The following is a 19,876-nucleotide window of genomic DNA, read 5'->3' on the forward strand; positions in this document are numbered from 1 at the left end:
CGCTGCTGACGCCAGCTTTCCCTCGCTTTCCACCGTCTCTCCTGGATCTGTTTCAGCAATGCCTCGCTGAGCCATTCTTCACATTTTCCACTCTGTCACTCACTGGACCCCGTCCCGCTCTCACTCAACGCTCAACTCTTGGAGCGAGAACAAAAATCTGTGTCATTGAATTAGGGCGCGCATCACCTTGTAGTTAATGCTCTTCTTTGCGCTGCTGCTTTGGGAAGAAAGGCAGAAGAGAAGCGCCAGGATCAGGCACGATAATATGGCCTTATAATTGACAAACCTCTTCAATTTCCCTGGGGCTGCGTTGAACCTATTAGTGCGGCGGTTTTCAATTTAACTACAGAAGGATGGGGGCCAGTAACAGGTCCAGCATCATATGCCTTGACGGTATCTGAGAAGCACAGCTACCTATTCTCTGTTAGAAACCAGGCAGCCCTCTGCCATAAAAGAGAGTTCAGTTACAAAACGTATTTTAATGTAACCAATATTGCATTAAGTTGATCTTGCGCTTTCACAGTGAAGAAAACCACATTTTTGGGTCAGCTGTGGCTCAGGAGGTAGAAGAGGTAATCTACCTGTCTAAAAGATCCCTGGCTGCTCCAGTCTGCATGTGAAAGTATCCTTGGGCAAGATCATGAACCCGGAGTTGCTCCCGATGCATTCATCAATGTGTGAATGTTAGATCGAAAGCACTTAGGCTGGGAAAAAAGTGCCTTTGTGAAAGGTCGAATGAGGCTGTTGTATAAAGTGCTTTAAGTGCTCGAGCAGAGTAGAAAAGCACTATATAACAACCAGTTAATTTACCATTCCCCAGTTAACTAATTAACCTTCACTTTACAAACTTTCCAAAATAGTGAAAATGTGCTTTTTTTATGCTGCGAGCCAATGCTGACAATAACCGTCCATATTTAGTGGCTATTTAACAGACCATACAGTATATGCACTATTTTTGTTTGATTTGCTGTGAATGCATTAAATGACAAAACTTTTTTTTGTACAGGAATGCACCAACTTCCAACAATTTCAATGCGGCGTGACCAGAGCCAAACTCTGCCGTATTATCACCTCTGTTAAGAGCTGCATCTTCAGCTACACCTGCGCAGTTTTCAGCAGTTTTCCAAGTGTGTAAAGTCAAGTGTGTGCTCATCACTTTTTCGACATTCACAAGGTTGCACACGGTGAATTTTGTGTGACAGGTTGAGACTTTTAATGTAGACTTCTACTATAATGTCCCAAGGCATCAGAGGGAGAAGATTCAGCGGAAATGAGGGGAAATGTGGTGCAATCGGTTGTTTTTTTGTTCGTGCTGACACAATCCCTGTTCACCGGATTTGCCTCCCTGTGATTCTGGCCCACTTCCAGAAAATGAAGTCGAAGGATCCTTGTTTTGACACACTGGAGGAGATACATTGCTGAGGTGCAAACACAAAGACAGGGCTTCTGCAATTCCTCTTCTTTTGCAATTCATTTTTATTTATAAAACACAAATCACAATCATTATCAAGACCCTACAATAATACAGGGAAAACCGCAACAATCAGACAACCCCCTATAAGCAAGCACTTGGCAACAGTAGGAAGGAAAAACTCCCTTTTAACAGGAAGAAACCTTCAGAACCGGGCTCAGCGAGGGGCAGCTATCTGGTGTGACTGGTTGGGGGTGAGGGGAGCAAGACAGGATAAAAGACACACTGTTGAAGAGAGCAAGAGATCAATAACAGCTCTGAAGCAAGAAGATGATACCGAACGGATGAACTGTGATGTTTACAGGCACATCGAGGTAACTTTTGATCAGGCCAAGTGTAACATCGTTAATGAACTGCAACTTAGAAATCAGCCATATTGAAGAAGTAAACACATGATTAAAGTCGGACAAAATATAAGGTGCGCTTACTGTGACATCATCTTGACTGCACCTTCTTCCAAACTTCAGCTACACAAAAGCATATCTTTCAGGGCATGGTTTGCCACAAATGAATATTTACCACAAGTTCATTTCATTTTACAGTTGAACAATTCAACAGCACAACCGCAACCAACGTAGCATCTAGGCACAGGCTCTTCAATTACCAGCACACGGCCTTCAAAATACCGTCCATATGAACAGTGAACACATGATGAATATGCAAATAAATCCTACAGTATGGGGAAAATAAAATAATTGAAGCGCGTTTGATGTTTTCTAATAAACCCCAGAGCACAGCTAGGGAAAAAAACCCAGGACTTTCATCTCTCAAAAAAGGGCCTTCGCAAACAATAAACCCACGCTGGCTATTAGTGACGATCAAGAGACAGAAAATCGTGGTTTAAAAAAAATGCACCGTGGAGAGATCTATCTCAAAAAGGATCAGTGGCTACAACATAAATACGAGAAGAAGTGAACTTTTCATTTATATGCATGCACTGCTGTGAGAAAAGCTCTCCCTTTCAAAAGCTGTTGTCATACCTGTACATAAAAGCCTCAAAATCTGTAAAAGCATTATCTGCTCATTAACGAATATCCCGAGATCAGAGAGCATAATAATGAGCCTGGCAGTCTGGCATTAAGCTGCTTTAACAGCATTATATGTTTCAGTATCACAGTTCCCCTGCTCCTCTCTCACAAAATCACACATTAAAGTTAATATTCTAGAGTGAGATGACACTTTATTTTCCCCCAGAATGCAGTTTTATATATATATTAAAAGAAATAAGTAATAGCAGTGAATAGTTACTAGGATATCCATAAAGCAATATTGCCTAATTTTTTTCTTCGGGCATACATGATGGACGAACAAAAATGGAAGAGCAACTGCTGGTTGAAAGGTGGTGGTGGAGAAAAAAAAGGAAGAGTAAAGGTGATTGAACAGGAGAAAAGAAAGAGGGGAGACACAGGGGAGAAAGGCAAAGATGGAGTGAAGGTGTGAGGAGAGAGAAAATGGGGAGATGGAAAAGGCCCAGAGAAAAGGCCAGAAAGAAATGCTACGTGAGTGTATTAGGAGAGAAGGAGCAGATATGTGATGAGTGGAAGTTTTCTGCCAACGAAACAATAAAAAAAGAGGATGTCTCACTTCTGCCCGAGCTCAGAAAGTGAACACTGCAGTAAAACCGGCCCAACTAATACAGTTTTGCTGCCAGCAAGACAAAGTGGTGAAGAAAAGTGGTGTAACTCCCACTGCAACCCTACACATCCTCAGCCCCTTCAACACTCCAAACTCTCCCACACCTTGGCCCGGGGAGCTGGCCAGTTACCGTGTGCTTGTGCAGAGCTTGCACTTACTGAGGTAACAAAAAGAGACAGAGAGGGGCAAAAAAAGAGAAAATCTTCAGAAAATTAAGTTACAGTCCTGTCCACCTGCCAGCTCCTGTAGTGCTGCAATAGACCCTGAAACAACCTTCATAGATGTCGTGACGGTTCTCGGATGAAGAGCTTTGAATCTGCTGCTCTCTGACTCATTTTGTTTGTGTACATGCATGTTTTTGTGTGACCACCAGAAGACCCTGAACTAGGTGAGTGTGTTTGAATGCACAATGGCTTCTGCTTCACACCACTTCAGCCTCATCACGTCCAGCAGGAGCCTCGTTAGCGTGTCAGCGCCGTGCTGTCACATCACTAGGGCAAGCGAGTAGGAGGCACAGCCTCAGGCACCGTCATAAGACACACAAACAGACAGGCACACACTAACATGCAAGCTTGGCTTCACACAACATAGCTCCACACCGCCAGGGTTACAGTGAAACAGGTTTCTTGTTAGCGGAGGAGAGGCACTTTCACACATGGGAAACAAAATCCTGCTATGCTAACTTTTCCAGTTAACTTATAGGCTGACAAAACTGAAAACAACTTTTGACAACATTCCCTTTTGAGTTATGTGATCAACAACATTTTCTGGGATTTTTCTAGGTGGTACCAATCAGTTGGTGCTAAACTAACAAGCTAATCAGTTCCAGCTTGCTGTGGGAATCTACTGTGGCTTTAAGGGCACAATTGCATTTTACAGTAATGACGGGTATTATGAAGCCATGGAGTTAAGATGTCTATGGGGGAAAGCCATGTGGACATGACATCTGCCTTGCCCATAATTACTGGGGACTGACTTTTTTAGCTACTGCATACAGTACCACATACTGGCTTTCCTGCAAAAAGAAAAAATCAGCCTTTTCAAGTGTATAATTGTAAAGATCAAATGGTTTTATGTAATAAAAACAAACTTCCAAGCTCCCCCCCTTTTTATATTTTCTGTTATATTTGTGGCATAAAATGAGTCACTTACGTTTTTCTTTTACAAATATATTTGAATTTGAAGAGTGAAGGAACTGAGATGATGTCTTTGTGCACCTATCCCATTGTATGTGATTCACAGAGTACTGTGCAAAGGTCTTGAGACAACCTTCAAATTTCTTTTTATTTTGCTACATACAAAATAAGTGCAGAGATTTATTCAAATGTGCAAACATACATGGAAATATGAGGCAAAACACAGTTTGTACAATTCTAATGAGCTTAAAGGTCAGACCACTTTTATTTTCCAACACAGCCTGAACTCTCCTAGGCAAGCTTTCTAGATAGTTCCCCAGGCTTCTTGAAGGACACTCAAAGCTTCTTTGGATGTTGGCTGCCTTGCTTTTACTGCATTGGCACTGTGTTTGGGATCATTGGAAGTCCAGATGGTATTGTGCATGTTGGGTCAAAATCTGACCGTACATTTCCGTGTTTATAGTTTTACCCTGTTTCTCATCCTTAAGAATGGCTTCTTGACAGCCACCCTTCCACTGAGATCATTTCTGATGAGAAAGAGCGAATAGTTGATGGATCAGCTGAAAGGTTAATGTATCCTTTAGGTCAGGGGTAGGGAACATTAGTCCTCGAGAGCCGGTGTCCTGCAGGTTTTAGATCTCACCCTGGGTCACCACACCTGAATCAAATGATTAGTTCATTACCAAGCCTCTGGAGAACTTCAAGACATGTTGAGGAGCTAATTTAGCCATTTAAAGCAGCTGTGTTGGTTCAAGGACACATCTAAAACCTGCAGGACAACGGCTCTCGAGGCCTGGAGTTCCTACCCCTGCTGTAGGTCCTGTGACAGTCTTTGCTGAATTGTGTTTTTTCTTAAGGACATGGCTTTCAGACACTTTTCATCTGCTATAGATCATTTTTAACCCTGCCACTTTTTCTTTTGTCCTCCACTTGTCCTACTACCTCAGATGTTTTAAAATCAGTAGGTCATCTGGAATCACCTTGGTGTAAAAATATAGTGGTAACAATTTCATGCAGGCAATTTCATAACACTCTTGCATAACACTTCTTGTATGACAAATGTTTAAATGCTCAAATGTTTAACAGGTCACTTTTAAATGTGGTGGTACAGTAGATTTCACTACACTAAGAAAGCAAACTAATATTTTAGCCTGCCTATTTTTCCACGTATTAGCGATATTTGAACCACCTCTAAATGCAATTTGGTATACCTTTTATTGATATACCATAAAAGGTGTCAGGGTAGAACAATCGTACTGGACTGCATTGCAGGTATACCTGCTGACAATACTGTCAGTGGCATTAATATCTTGATATATGTGTGAGTGATTCCAAACATATGGCCAAGCTCTTACAGCTCATCATACATTGTTGACATGCTCTGTTCAGCAGGGAGAAAGTGATATACACAAGTGCAATTCCCACACCACATGGTGCAGTATTCAGCCGTGACGACACAATATTTCACGTCAGGCGTCACACCGCTACAACAGACTGTACATCAGTGAAATCAGTGAAACCCATTTACATGCTCAGCAGAAAGCTGACTGACGGCCAGCCCAAATCGGAGCCGACTTTGAGGAACAGCTCGCGCGGTTCACTGTCTGAACTTAAGAAAATAATTCCAGCAACGAATCACAGGGGAAGATCGCCTCCTCATCCCTTATTGTCTGGTCCGAGTCACACGTCTGATTCACTTTTTTTATCCACACTCGCACGTTTCATGGATACCCAGGATCCATTATTGCACAAAAAAATATGAAGTGGAAGATAAGTGGCGATGGAGGAAGGCGCTAGATGGAAAAAAATTGCACAGAATATTACATTTGACAAATAAAAGAAGTCTGACTCACTGAGATGAACAGTATGCAGTAAATTAGTTTGCTGAGATGGGCTTTTATAACCCACTTCATGGCTGTCAGACACGGTCAGGTCTTATCAGAGGAAACGCCTGGCTACATTAAAGCAAGCTGTCACTGTGCCAGACTACAGTGCTCAGCTTTGATCAGCAGTAAACTGGACATGGTGTGAGAGAGGTCAGCGTATATCAGACCACCCGGTGGGGTGATGAACATTTTATCTACTGTACCCCGTGACAGATTTACCAAAAACAACTTCACCTTAAGTATGTTCTACTTTCCCGACGAGTTATTAGGCCCAGACCTTTTCCCAGCTGAATCACAAGTGTAATCACATTTCTGCTGTGTTCATAACTCAAATTTAATGAAGAGACATTCATCTTTTGTCCAGTCATAATCGCTCATTTTAAAAGCTCACTTATTTGCACTGCAGCGTTCACTTTTCGATTATTGAGTCTATTAAGAGGAACCAATTCATGCTTGTTAAGGGCAGATGTCAGGGCTGAATGTAATCGGGGTCACGTCCTTGTTGCAAAGTTGCTGTTGGTTTGCTAAAAGCTTTTATTGAGCTCAAAGCCTGACCACAGATTCGACAGACCTCATCAAAGCCTACAGACGTGACACAGTGGCACGCTAACTTTTGAGGGTCAAAGTATTTTGAGAAACCCATTATACAAACCCACTTTTCAGTAAACCAACGGTAAGGTAACATTAAAGAATCTGCAAATGAAAACTATAAATATGAATATGAATGATGGTGTTATGTGAAGGTGTGGTTTGGAAGCGCCTGTATCACAATGAAAGGTCATTTTCAGTTCAAGAACACAACTTTATGCTATCGAAGTTCTAACAGCTCATTACGCCAGACCTCGGAGATCCCTTAATTATTACTGTTAGATTCAATTCGGTCCATATTGACTTGACAGCATCACGCAGTCGCTGCAGATTTGGCGGCTATAAATCTTCCTTTCTACCACATCCCAAAGGTGCTCTGTTGGATTGAGATCTGGTGACTGTGGAGGTAATTTAATTACAGGGAACTCATTATGTTCAATGAACATGATAATTTGAGCTTTGTGACATGGCGTGTTATCCTGCTGGAAGCAGTCATCAGAAGATGGGTACACTGTAGTCGTAAAGGATGAACATGGTCAGCAGCAGAAAACTCAGGTAGGCTTTGGTATTTAAACAATGCTCAGTTTGTACTAAGGGCCATAAAGTGTGCCAAGAAAAGATCCCCCACACCATTTCACCACCACCAGCAGCCTGGACTCTTGATATATTGCAGGATGGATTGAGGATTTCATGTTATTTACACCAAACTCCGACCCTACCATCTGGATGTTGCAGCAGAAATTGAGAACAAACAGACGAGACAGTGTTTTTTCCAGTATTTTGTTCCTCAGTGTCCTGTTCTTTGTCTATCCGATTCAACCACACCATGTTCAAAGTCACATAAATCATCTTTCTTCCCCATTCTGATGCTCAGTTTGACCTTATGCAGGTCATCTTGGCCATGTCTACATGCCTTAATACACTGAGTTGTTGCCATGTGATCGGCAGATAAGACATTTGAGTTAATGAGCTGTTTCAGTCTAGTATCACAAATGATCACGGCATTGAATGACGTATGTACAGAGACTCAAACTAAAAGGCTGCCCGCATAATCATGTCCCAGTGTTTCTGTTACCAACCCAAATGTGAGTTTAATACCAGAATCAGAACTACCTTATTAGACTTTTTTTGTATTCTTTTGTCTTAATTCATTTCTCACTTACAGTACTATATGTGAAACTTGTCCAGGGCTTTCATTTCTCACATACTGGGCACAAGGGCTGACTTTCAGGCAACACTTTCTCACCTTTTCAAAAGCTGACAGTAGAGTCGCAATATTTTGTGACACTGCAGGATCCCTCTGACTGTCAGTCTTCTACATCAAGCCTCTTAAATGACAACAAGCTGAAGTTTGCGACAAAACAAAGAGGCGAGAGAAAGCGCTGAGGGCTCGCCACAGACTCATATAAACCTCGAAAACTCACGGGGGAAAAAAGTACAGCCTCTGTGAATTCTACGTAGAATTATTCAGTAGCTTAGAAGCAATAACAATGAAACGAAATAATTGTATTCTGTATGCATTTATCATTTATCCTTCACAGTGTTGTGCAAAATTCAGATCCACTCTTCTTTGCAGCTTTGCTTCAGTTCATTGAGGTTTGCAGACGTTTGTTTATGCACAGCTCTCTTGTGGTCATACTACAGCATTTTAGTTGGGTTGAGGTCTGAACTTTGAGCCAGATTTGTTGGTGTGATTGTGATCGTTGTCCTGTTGCATGACCTAATTTTGGCCAAGCTTTAGTATTTGGACAGTTGGCATCACATTTGATTCTACAACACTCTGGTATAAAAATTAGTTCATGGTAGACTTAATGACTGTAAGCCGTCAATTTCCGACGATTAGGCTGACAAGCCTAATCATCACACCTCTACCACCGTGTTTGACAGATGGTATGAAGTGTTTGCGCTGATATCCTGTGTTAGGTTTTTGCTGAATGTGGTGTTGTTTCAATTTCAGCAAGGTTGGCAAGATCCCCAACACGACTGACTAACATCCAGCCTCAAACCATGACAGAGTCTCCACCGTGTTTACCTGATGAAGGCTGTAACTCTCCCCTGACCTCGTCAGTACAAATTGATGACAGTTTTAACCAAAAGTTTTTGGTCACCACTCACTCTTTAGCCATTTTCATCCTTAAGAGTCGTTTCCTGACAGCCACCTTTCCACTGACACCAGATGAGGCTTCAGTGAACAGTAGATGGATCAACAGTAGATGCATTTATCTGGTCCTGTTTTAAGACTGCTGGATTTTCAGATACTGCTCATCTGACGTAGATAGTTTTTTTTAGGCCTGTTACTTCTGCTTTTACACTCCACTTCACCAGTTCCTTCAACTTTTTTAAAGGCATACTGCACAGCATGCTGAGTTTTGCCAAGTTTGGTGCAAAATACTATTTTATGTTTGTCAACCTATTTTAGGTTGACAAACCTAAACACAAATTATGTGTTTTGGGTGTTTTTTGGGGGTAAGCTGCTAAGAATAATGTTACACAATAATTAACATCCTTCTTATTTTATCAGGAAAACTCCCAGCACTCCATCGTTCATGTTCATATCAGGGTCAATTGTTTAGTTATATGTAATATAGTTTTATATGGGAAGGAACACTTTTAGTCTTTATCTTCCAGATAACGCCACTCTTTTTATCTGTGAATCAATAATATGTCAAAATATATGAAAAGTAACAGTGATAACAAAAAACTAAAGATGTTGCGGTTGTGTTCATTACTGACCAGTATGTCTCTCTCTAACTGAAATGCATCCAACAAAACACGAAGGAGGCAACTGCTGTTTCAGCTTGATAAAAACTGACCCCGAGGCAACACTTTTATACACAGTTTGCAAACCTGTATCGACAGTGAAACGACATTATTATCACTATCATTACTTCTTGAGTTACGATGTTTGATAACAGCCAGAAAAGGATTATCTGCCGCTGTGACGCAAACCTTAGACCTTCAGGATATGAAATGTCATCATTTCACCATTTCATTCTTTAAGAAGTTTGTGTCATACTTTGTCACACTTCACCTATCAGTTCTTGAGTTATGGCCAAACAAGGCCTTTGTCAAATCATGGTGACCCTTTGACGACCAAAATTAAAATCAGCTCATCAGTCCAAGGACATTTGTGTGGAATTAGAAGAAATTCCCTCATTCCTGAAATATTGTGTTCGAGAGTATAGCACAGACAAGCTGACAACATAACTCCTCCACACCGTGGCGGTTGCTGGCACGAGGCATAAAAATTGATGGTGTGAGCAGCTCCTCTGAATAGCACAAGCAGAGTTTGGCTGCCAGGAAAACCTGGCAAATATTCCTCATATCACAGGCTACTGCAGGATGCTCCTCATGCTGGACAGTCACAGGACTTGGACTCTTACCAACAGCCATGATTTAGAAGTACTAACAGGTGACACGCAGACAGGAGGAGCGAAAAGTGAGAATGCTTCGCATTGACATTAGGCAGAGCCTGCCGGGCAGCCAAATACCAAAATAAGTGATGTTTCTGTGTAATGCATATGAAAAGTAAGCTTGAGTTTATCCCATGCCTTGTTAAGGAAATGCATCCTTTGTGTTCATGAGTTTAAACAGTTATGAGGGCAGCATAGAAGAGGACTCATAAAGAAAAACAAAACAACCGACCATTTATTTTATTAGTTACGACCGGCCGTCAAGCTGCAGTTAGAACTGGACCACGCAGTTTATTATTGTACACCTGGCAGCAGGGCTATAGCTGTCCAATTCATGGCTGGCATTTTTTAAAATCTTACAGCATGTAAGCTAGTTTTTCTTTTTAGTTAAACTGTAACAGCCTTGGCCTTCACGTTGTTACCAGTGTGCGACAAATAAGTCAAAAAGTGTTGGTGAACAACCGCAATCATCCCTTCACAGATCCCTTAAATGTATTTCAGATGCTAGCATTTGAGAATTTTCACTTCCACTGCAAGCTAGCAGTTCTGTGATATGCTGTTTATTAACACACAATATACTTAAAGTAGTCTGATGTTCAGATTACTTTGGGAAGATGTTTTCCATCCATTGCAGTGGCTCGGTGTGAAACGATGACACCTGGCTTATCACTAAGATGCTGTTTTCAGTGTTAGCGGTTTGTCGTGCCTCCACACTGCTAAAGCAGAGTCTTTCTTTTTTTGTAAAGCGAGTGAAAAAGCTAAGGCCGAGGCAGAAAGTCCCACACTGGCTTTGTGTATTCACTGAGTCTGATCAAGGGAGCTCTGAGTTTGGCTCGCCGCAACCGCTGGCAGCCCGAGTTGCGTCACTGCAGCTCTGATCTCAGTCAAAAGATGTTTTCAGTAAATGTTAGACCATACGGTGTAGATCAAAGACACCCAATTGGTTACAGCAGGAACACTCTGTCCCTTTTCAACGTGACAGCTAGCTAGCACTTGGCAGATTCCCTGTGTTATGAAGCCGCACGGAAATTCTTCAACACAACAAACAGAACAAGACTCACTTTATTTATCCTATTTTGGAGCAGCTCTATCTGCAACAGACTGGAATGAGTTATTTATCTAGGAAATAAAAGCACCCAAGATGAGAGTGATGATACCTAAAGACATTGCTTCGACATGCTAGAACAAGATAAGATATCGGCCCATAAATGGCTTGTTTAATCAAATAATGCTGTGATCATGCATAAGTCTTTATTAGCAGTTGCAGCAGCAGACAGACGGGCTGAAACAGACAACAGTTACTGATCTGACTGACCTCCTAGAGCGGGCTGATAAGCAACCAGTGCAGAGAGTGGCTTTAAAACCGCTTCCTTGATGAAAAAGTAAGATATCTGCTTTAGAAGTTCATGCGCTGGATTAGAAGGAGATGTGGAGATGCACTTTAGCTATCAACGCCAGTGGTTTCCAGGGGATGCACAGCCTGCTCGTCACTATAATGCAATGAGGATAAAGAATCATGTGTACCGTTTCAAAGGTAACCGCCAGTCAAACTAAACAAACAACTTTTCACTCTGGTACCTTGTGGCAGACGCCTGCCTCTTTAAACAAAGCATGTTGTCAGATAACTGATAAAAAACACGAGCAGATGACTTCGTAATTAAAAACAGGCACGCTTTGATGGGAGACGTCGCAGCATGGACGCCGAGGTGTTTGAGCGCATGTGAGAGTGAAGGAGCAGGGAAATACGCGCGGTGTTATTATCCTTCCCTCCGCTCTGTCACTTTCCATCAGGAAAACGTTCCACCTCTCCCTCTGTTCCTCTTCTCTCCTCACCTCTGCGTGCCCCCCCCCCTCCGTCTCCTTTCCTGCCGACACGCATGTGGATTTCACCAAGCTCGGTGCACTGGAGAACCTGAGCACAGGGTCTACAAATAGGCTGAACATCATTTTGAAGTTGCTATAAACATCCACTCTAAGTTTCATATACATTCACACCCATTTATGTATGATTCATCTCTTGCAAGTCGAAATACACCCAGTATGAAGATGTAGTAGTATCTTCTCACGCAGTGTGTCAGCTCTTCTTCAGGTAACTCTGTCTGCCTTGTTTCTATTTCTACCTGCTTCTTCTTCACATTTCGATACCAAATGTGCATTCTAGAGTCGCTGGGCTCTCTGCTTATCTTCTTTCTTCTGACGCAAGTGGGATTTCACAGTCAGAGCTGATGCATACAGTACCTGACCTTTACCACGTACATCGCAGGGATCCTTTTTACAGCTTCCTCCCACAGACCACCAGAACAGTTCCCACACACACTTACTACTTACTAAACGACAATAAAGAAGAAAAAGAAAAAAAAAAGAAAACAACATACAAAGGCGCCACCCTCTTTTCTGGTGTACAGCATAACAAGTGCTCGAGCACATTCACAGGTAGCATCCAAACCACAACTACTGCTGTTTGTCAGCTCAACACATAACAGAAGATGAGAGCTTTTGACTTGTGACACTTTCAACCATAATTAGTCAGAGAGAGCATTTAGCCGGGGGAATTAGGGCAGAGAAGAAGAGGTTCTCACGCCTGTGAAACAAAAACAAACAAAGAGCTGCTCCATCAACACAGCAGCCAACAGCTGCTGATAGGGGTTATCTCTGCAGTCACACATGGGCCAGCTCACAACGGTGAGCGCAGAGTAACCGTAATCCGCAACTGCACACACACATGTGGCACGTATGCAGAAATGATCTGCACGCTGCTCTCTGTTGCAGTTCAAATTGATTTATTGTATTTATGTATTTTCTCAACTTTGTGAGAAAATATCAACATCAGGACCTATTAAAGCAAGGGTGTCAAACATAAGGCTCGCGGGCCCAACAGAGACTTCAATCTGGCGCCACTCGATAGCTTTGGAAAATGTAAATGTAGGTATTTCAACTGTATTTCCCCAGGTTTTACAGCTTTTCTTATTGATGAAGACCTTCCCCCATGCAACAGATAAACAATTAAATAACAGAAACCTTCTTGTTTTTTCACTACTATAGAAATATCTGTTTTTTACAGTGTTTTTATCATTACATATATATAATTACATGCCAAAGCTTCATCTAGTCCATCAACCTTACATTGTTTTCATATTTTTAATAAAAACAATGTATATAATTACAGATAAGTTCAACAATTACTTACGTCAGATCAGTGATCACAAAACTAACACACAGGAAACTTATTATAAACCAGCCTTTATCGCCCCTTTGAATATAAAACAGAACAGAATACAACACACAAACGGGGAACATAAAAACCCCTTTTCCTTTTCCTTTCATTCACATACATCAGTCTTTGTGTTTGTGGACCATAAATGGACCCCATATGTATTTGAACTTGCCCTCCCTGAAGTAATTTCTTCTTTTCCAGCAGTACATTGATAGCATTTGTTTTGCCAATTGTTTTCTTCTTGTAATTTGCAGACTGAGGTCTATTAGTGTCCTTTCATTCCTACTATATTTATATGTTTCTGAATATAAACCAAGAAGGCAAGACTTGGGATCCGGATAAACTGGTTTCATTTCCCATTACAGTCAGTACATCTTGAAAATTTTTTTATTTCCATAAAAATCCAGAATGCATCCAAACATAAAAACAGAATCTGCTCTTCCAGGTAGCTGCTGACTGACTACCCTGTACCAGACAAACTGAGATAGGGGAGTGGCTTCTCTTAAATATTTATGAACACCATAACAAATTTTTATCATATATTTAACCACTGGATTTTTGCTATGTATTCGTAGCATTGTGTCTGAATATAAGGATGTGGAAAAAGGTTCCGATCTTGAGTTTCTACCCAATCTGGGTGATCGCTTCCAGAGAAATCGATCATGGTGGACCTCAGCTGTGGAGCCCAAGAATACAAAATAACAACATAACATGTCTTACCTCATTTACTGAAGGGTAGATGTAACAAAGACAAATAGCCTAAACCTCCGTTATTGCGTATAAATGACACACTTTTTCATCCTCAGGAGAAAATCCACATTTTGTGGTAAAATGTTCATTTTTTAAAGTATTGATTCTGTCAGTTGTAAATAACATTAATGATATCTGTTGATTTATTTAGCAATTTCTTTCATAAGTGGCACACAGTTAGCATCAACAATATCCTCTAAGCTAGATACAATCAGAGCTCGAAACTTGCTAACGCTGGATTTTAACTTCATTTTGTTATCATTACATTTGCTGTTACATTACACTTATTTCTTGCTGTATAGCATGAAGCAAGTTCAGTTCACTTTCACTGTGTTAATGCTGCTGTATTTAACATCTGAACAAACATCCTGAAAAGTAAAGCTGACCAGACGTGCAGAAGTCCAGCCACGGTCATGGCGGCGCACTGTTAGCTAACCCTTAACACTCTTCCACGCCACACAAACGCCGGAATCCATATCGCTCATTCACAACAATCAGAGTCTAAATTCAACCGAACAATCTTCAATACAAATCACATCAATATTAGATTGACGATGTGAAGTGAAACATTTACATTGTCATTGTTCTTTGCGCTCAGCGGAGAAGAACTGATTTAAGTGACTGCCTCTTTATGGTGTTGCAGAATTTGTGATGCATACTTAATAAGTGTGAATGTTTGCTGCTAAATGAGATTGAGAGTAGTCTAACTTCATTAAAAAATGTAAAAAACACTGTAGTATATTTTATGATTGTACATTTGCTTGGTGTCAACATTTGTCTCGTTAAAGGAGATATGCAGTAAAACCAAAACACTGACCAACAGCGATGACTTCAACAGAGCACAAATGATGAAGATGAGGGTTTCTGGGTTGTGTCGCCTACATATGATCTTGAAAAATAGAAAAAGTAAAAGTGCTTAAAATCCAAGCAGTAGCTGCAGTGTGAAATCCATCAGACAGGCCACAAGTGTTGGTATATGATGGAAATGCCAGATAAGCCTGTGTATTTTGCTGTGGGGGTGGCTGTAGTGAAAGGGGATCAGTCCACAGCAGTGTTTAGAGGTTTAAATGCCCCTCTGGGGAGGAAAACGGATCGATCCTTCTTGGCCGAGAGTCAATTCTCCCCCTGCCTTCAGCTGGATATCTATTCACACTATGCTTATATGAGCCTCTAAGGCTTCTCTTATACTATATCCATAAAGCAGTGCTAGTCGGGATTTCACCACAGACTGGTGTTTTTCACCAGTAACTCTGCTGTTTGCTTGCAACTGTACTGAGATGAAATCTGTGCCCTGTATGTTTTTGAGTGCCAATTAAATGCAGATGTTCTAAGGCTACTCCCTCCATAACCGGGCCCTGCCGCGTCGTTTGCGGTGGCTGTGTTTTCTTGTCATGGCTTTCTGATTAGAGGGAGTCATGGAGATAAAACATAGCTGCTGTCTCATTAGTTTGAGTAACTCGGCCTGGCTACCACCCACAGGAGATCCTCCCAAACCCATGGGGAGCGAAGGGCAGCCCTGCACAGCCTGCAGGGATGGGACCCAAACACCATAACAGGCAGAAGGCACCAATCACACAAGCAACAATTACTCACATGCAAAAACACAAGCATTTATTCAGAAACACACACAGTGGATATCAATCATACTTAACCTTCTTTACAACTCTTGGCAAAAAAGGAAACAGCCTCAGAGGGCAAGCTCACTGGCTCTGCGACAAAACGGGGTTTCCCCACAGGGACACTCCATAAGCCTGCAACAAAGCAAGTGGCTGAGGGTGACCTGCTGAGCTACAGCAAACATCCGATGTGAAACAAATGCATCACACTCAATGTTATAGCAAAACAAGCTCGCCGAGATCCCTCCACGCAAGCGGTGACATCGCAACAGCCTGGAAGCTAGGCCTCATGGGAGTTCAGATCGATGACGACGAAGGACAGAGGTGTGCCCGTGTGGAGGGACAGCAAAAGAGAGCACAGAGGAGGACAAAGAGGAGGAGCACCGAGCATCCAGACCTACTGTCCATCAGCCTCTGCCGTGACAGGTTTATCCCAGCCGAGGGGGAAGGTAACACGGCGAACAGCACAGTGAGGAGCGATAAACGTCAGGCCTAGCCCCCGTGTCGTGGTAATGGCTGACAAATGACTCAGTGGTTCATCTCACAGACACATGTGCAGCTCTGTGTTTTATCAGAGGGGGGAACGTCAACGAGAACGGCAGAAAACCAGGCAGGCAGCTGCTTGTACTACAACCCACCTGACAGCCATTCACAAATGGAGTTGTCCTCATAGTCAGCACAGTAGACCAGAGCATGTCGGAAAGGTAGAAAAATACTGACATACCAAGTTTTACTGACTATAAGATACATTAAGCTAATATTAATATTCTTTTAGATACCCCAATCTACTTGCTGGTTTTTAAGCACTTTTTTTTGTTACTATTTATTTTAAAAGGGGAAAGCAGACCACAGACCACTGTGACCACTGCCACATTTCTCTGCATTTATAGCCTGAAGTACACCCATCTGTTGAAAGACACTTACACAGTTATTACTTAATGCATTTGCAAATTGGTCTGACCTTTTAGGAATCTGAGCTCTGTTCAATTCTATCTGTATTCCTCACGGCGCTGCAGCTATTTATTAACGCTGATGAATCATGCACACTGATGACAAGCGACACGGTGCAGACCCGTGGACAGCGAAGTTACCTTCTGTACATCCTGCGAGTCTCCCTGCACCTCGTGATGCTCTCGTGTTACATAACACTTTCAAATACAGCAAGTCGAGCCTCTAACTTAAGAGAGTGGAAGCTCTCGTTGTCAGACTTTTTTTTTTAATGAGTTTCAGAGCATCCTAACAAAGCTGTCACAATAAATGGCTAATAGAGTTGTAATCAACCACAGCTGATTGTGAAGAATAATAATTCAGAAAGCTGCGATTTCTCCAAGGCTGCTCTTAACAGATGCCTACAACCCCCCTCCTCATCTTTGCTTCACACACACACACTGGAACAAGCAGGACGGGAATCCTCACAAAGAGAGAGTTTTGATTGTTGGTGGAGAATTACAAAAAAGCATCTGGGCTTACGTTAAAAGGTAGCAGTCATCTGAGAGAATTACTGCGAGCCAAACAAAGGCTGTGGCGGCTTGGGTTTTACTCTAAAGTGACACGTAGTTACAGGAAAGGGGGGGTGTTTCGGCATTTACTGTTAGCACGTTATGGCCAGAGGCGATCGATCCCTCAGTCGAGATAATGGTGGCCTCATGCTGTCTCACAGAGCTCGCATTAAATGCAAAATTGAGGACAAAGTTTTTGATTGCACGCGCCGTCGTTCAAACATGGGTATCGATTGTCTAATAAACTGTGAAACCAGATTGTTCCATTTTCTGTATGTAGGTGTGAAAAGTTGCAGAAACTGAAGTCATGTAGCAGCACGATAAGAAATGACTTAGATCCTAACAACATACTGTAACTCGCTGAATTACAAACTGTTTCACACATGAATAACAAGACAGAGTGAGGTTTACACTGAGCTGCATCTCATTTGTCTGATGGATGCACAACTGCTAAAGCATGGTGACCTTTGGCAAGGTCATGGCATCCCAACAGCTGCATGAAGGCATTTCTGGCTCAATATGTAACTGCTACACTTTAATCGGCTCTATGCTTCACGTTCATCTTGTGGCAGTGCCTCTTGGCTCTACCTGTGGCTCATATACACGAGCCTCAAAACAATCAGGGCTCTCATTTATTCCCTTGGAATGACTGTGGAGTTTGTGTACCAAGCGCATTAAAGCTGGTTTGGCCCAGATTGGATAATATGACATCATCTGCTATGAGGACATCCAAAAATACCTGATTAATTATCAGTAACGTATACAGTACATTGGGTCCATTGTTATGGTTAAATTTGTGTTATCTGTGCTTTCCTTGGCACCGGCATCTGTGCACACTCTTACCTGTGTCTTGTCGAAACTGGTGCATGGACTGCAGGTCGATGATGTAAGGAGAGAGCTGAGCATCCACCTGCCCTAGAACTACACTTCCCCGGGCATCCCCCTTCAGCACGTTTTCTATATGGTGGCAAACTGCTGCGGTGTAGGGCCTCCAGCGTCCATGTTCGTTCAGCCATTCCCAGACCACCACCCTGGCGAGGTTCTGAGGGGGGTACCCCAGCCCATTTACGGACACCAGCAACCCGGATCCCGGACGAGCCATCTCCTCTGTGGTGTCTGCGCCTCGGCTGCTGGCTACGTCCTGTGCTAGAGCACCACTGCGACCCTGTCAGTCAGCTGACAAAGAGGGGTTTTTTCATCATTGCCAAACGGAAAAAAGCTTGAATCAGCGATTAGCGTGGCAGCCCCCAGTTATCTCATGCTGCTTTCAAGCAAACAGCTCCGCTGGAGTCATCGTCTACAGGTACTTTCTGACTTCTCTGTCTTTGATCATCCAAAAAGCAGCCTCCGTCCTCCTGTGTCTTGTCGCGTTTGAAGTGGCAGATGTTGATGCTGATGATGCTGATGATGTGATTTGCAGCTTTAGCAATCTCAGTCCTCCACAGCCAACCACAGCAGATCTGCAGCAGGTAGACAGGAGATACTCTCTAAACAGAAGACAAGGTGCAGAGGCACACTGGCAAACACAAGCTGTGATTTATCCTCTGAGTAAGCAGTCAGGCATTGTTTAAGAGGACCTGACACAAATCTAACCTGCTCCGTGCTGTAGCACGATAACCGGCCTGTGCCTCTTGGCAATTCGTTTTGTTTACTTAAAATGTAGTGAGGAAATTTGTCTGGGGATTTTTGTTGTTGTTGTTTTGTTGGCAACAAAATAATTCTAATCAAGTGAGTGTTTCAGGAGCAGAGCACAAAAGGCCAGATGCTACTATAATTACAGCAGACAGAATATCACTCAGACATTTTTTTATTTTTTTGCATAAGAAGCTGTTCAGATGCAGTCAGTGCCATACACTGCCTCTGTTGATTCAATTCTCAGTCTGTCTTAAGCCTCATATTGAATTTTCATTTATGGCATAAAAAAACACGCTTGAATTAATAGCGGCGATACAGACCTGTAGGCTGCAGCTGTGGTGCCACACATCTGTCAGGTACAGGCTGCATTTTCACTGGATCCGGACGAAAATCAGATTATCAAAGGTGGAAGAGGAAGAAAGAAAAGAGAAAAAAAAAAGCCCGAGGTGAAGCGCACCTTTTCACATCTGTGATTTCTACGTTTCCTTATCGCTAAACACCCCAAATATTCCCCGAACCCACCTCCAGTAATCCGGTGTTTATTACAGAAAATCGACACGTCGCGGTATTCCCGTGAATCCGGCACGGTCTCCACCAGCTTGTTGGTCCGCTGTGTAAAGTCAACGCATGCCCCAGTTGCACGGTTTTTCAGTGCAGAGCGAAGCCGCCGCTGCGCTGCTGTGCGCGCTCCTTTCCCCGTGACGCCAAGCAGACAAACATCCACGCAGTACACGCACGATCCCCGCCTAACCCCAAATAATCATCACAACAACAATAAATGTCCAGGCACACCTGTATGAAGCGCCCATATATATATTTAAAGAAAAATCAGTCAAAGTGTCAATAAAAAGGAAAAAAGATTTATACAACTTCCGGTCCCCAATTTCAAAATAAAACCCCTGCTTGAAACAAGATTACAGTGAAGAGAGGGAAGCAGACCAGGTAATGTGGAAACAACAAAGCAATATATTGAGACGCTATCGTAAAATTGCTTATTAGTTTTTAAATTTATTTATATTTCATAAAACATACA

At 42.4% G+C, this 19,876-nt stretch overlaps 1 protein-coding gene across 4 annotated transcripts in view; it reads right to left on the reverse strand.

Moving 5' to 3' along the window:
- dtx1 (deltex 1, E3 ubiquitin ligase) overlaps window positions 1-19,876 on the reverse strand; it is a 47,522-nt gene extending 27,646 nt beyond the window's left edge. Inside the window, exons 1-3 of one of the 4 annotated variants that reach the window (XM_039620789.1) lie at window positions 19,366-19,876; window positions 19,164-19,217; window positions 18,052-18,668 (exon numbers count right to left, since the gene is read on the reverse strand). In XM_039620789.1, the coding sequence (XP_039476723.1) occupies window positions 18,052-18,310 (259 nt within the window). In that variant the 5' untranslated portion in view covers window positions 18,311-18,668; window positions 19,164-19,217; window positions 19,366-19,876. Of the gene's footprint in view, window positions 1-11,444; window positions 12,282-18,051; window positions 18,669-19,163; window positions 19,218-19,365 lie in introns of those variants that run through there. The other 3 variants (XM_031743911.2, XM_039620791.1, XM_039620790.1) reach the window with 3 other exon arrangements.

The sequence above is a fragment of the Oreochromis aureus genome, linkage group 12 (assembly GCF_013358895.1).
Source record: "Oreochromis aureus strain Israel breed Guangdong linkage group 12, ZZ_aureus, whole genome shotgun sequence".
In the NCBI taxonomy this organism is placed as follows: domain Eukaryota; kingdom Metazoa; phylum Chordata; class Actinopteri; order Cichliformes; family Cichlidae; genus Oreochromis; species Oreochromis aureus.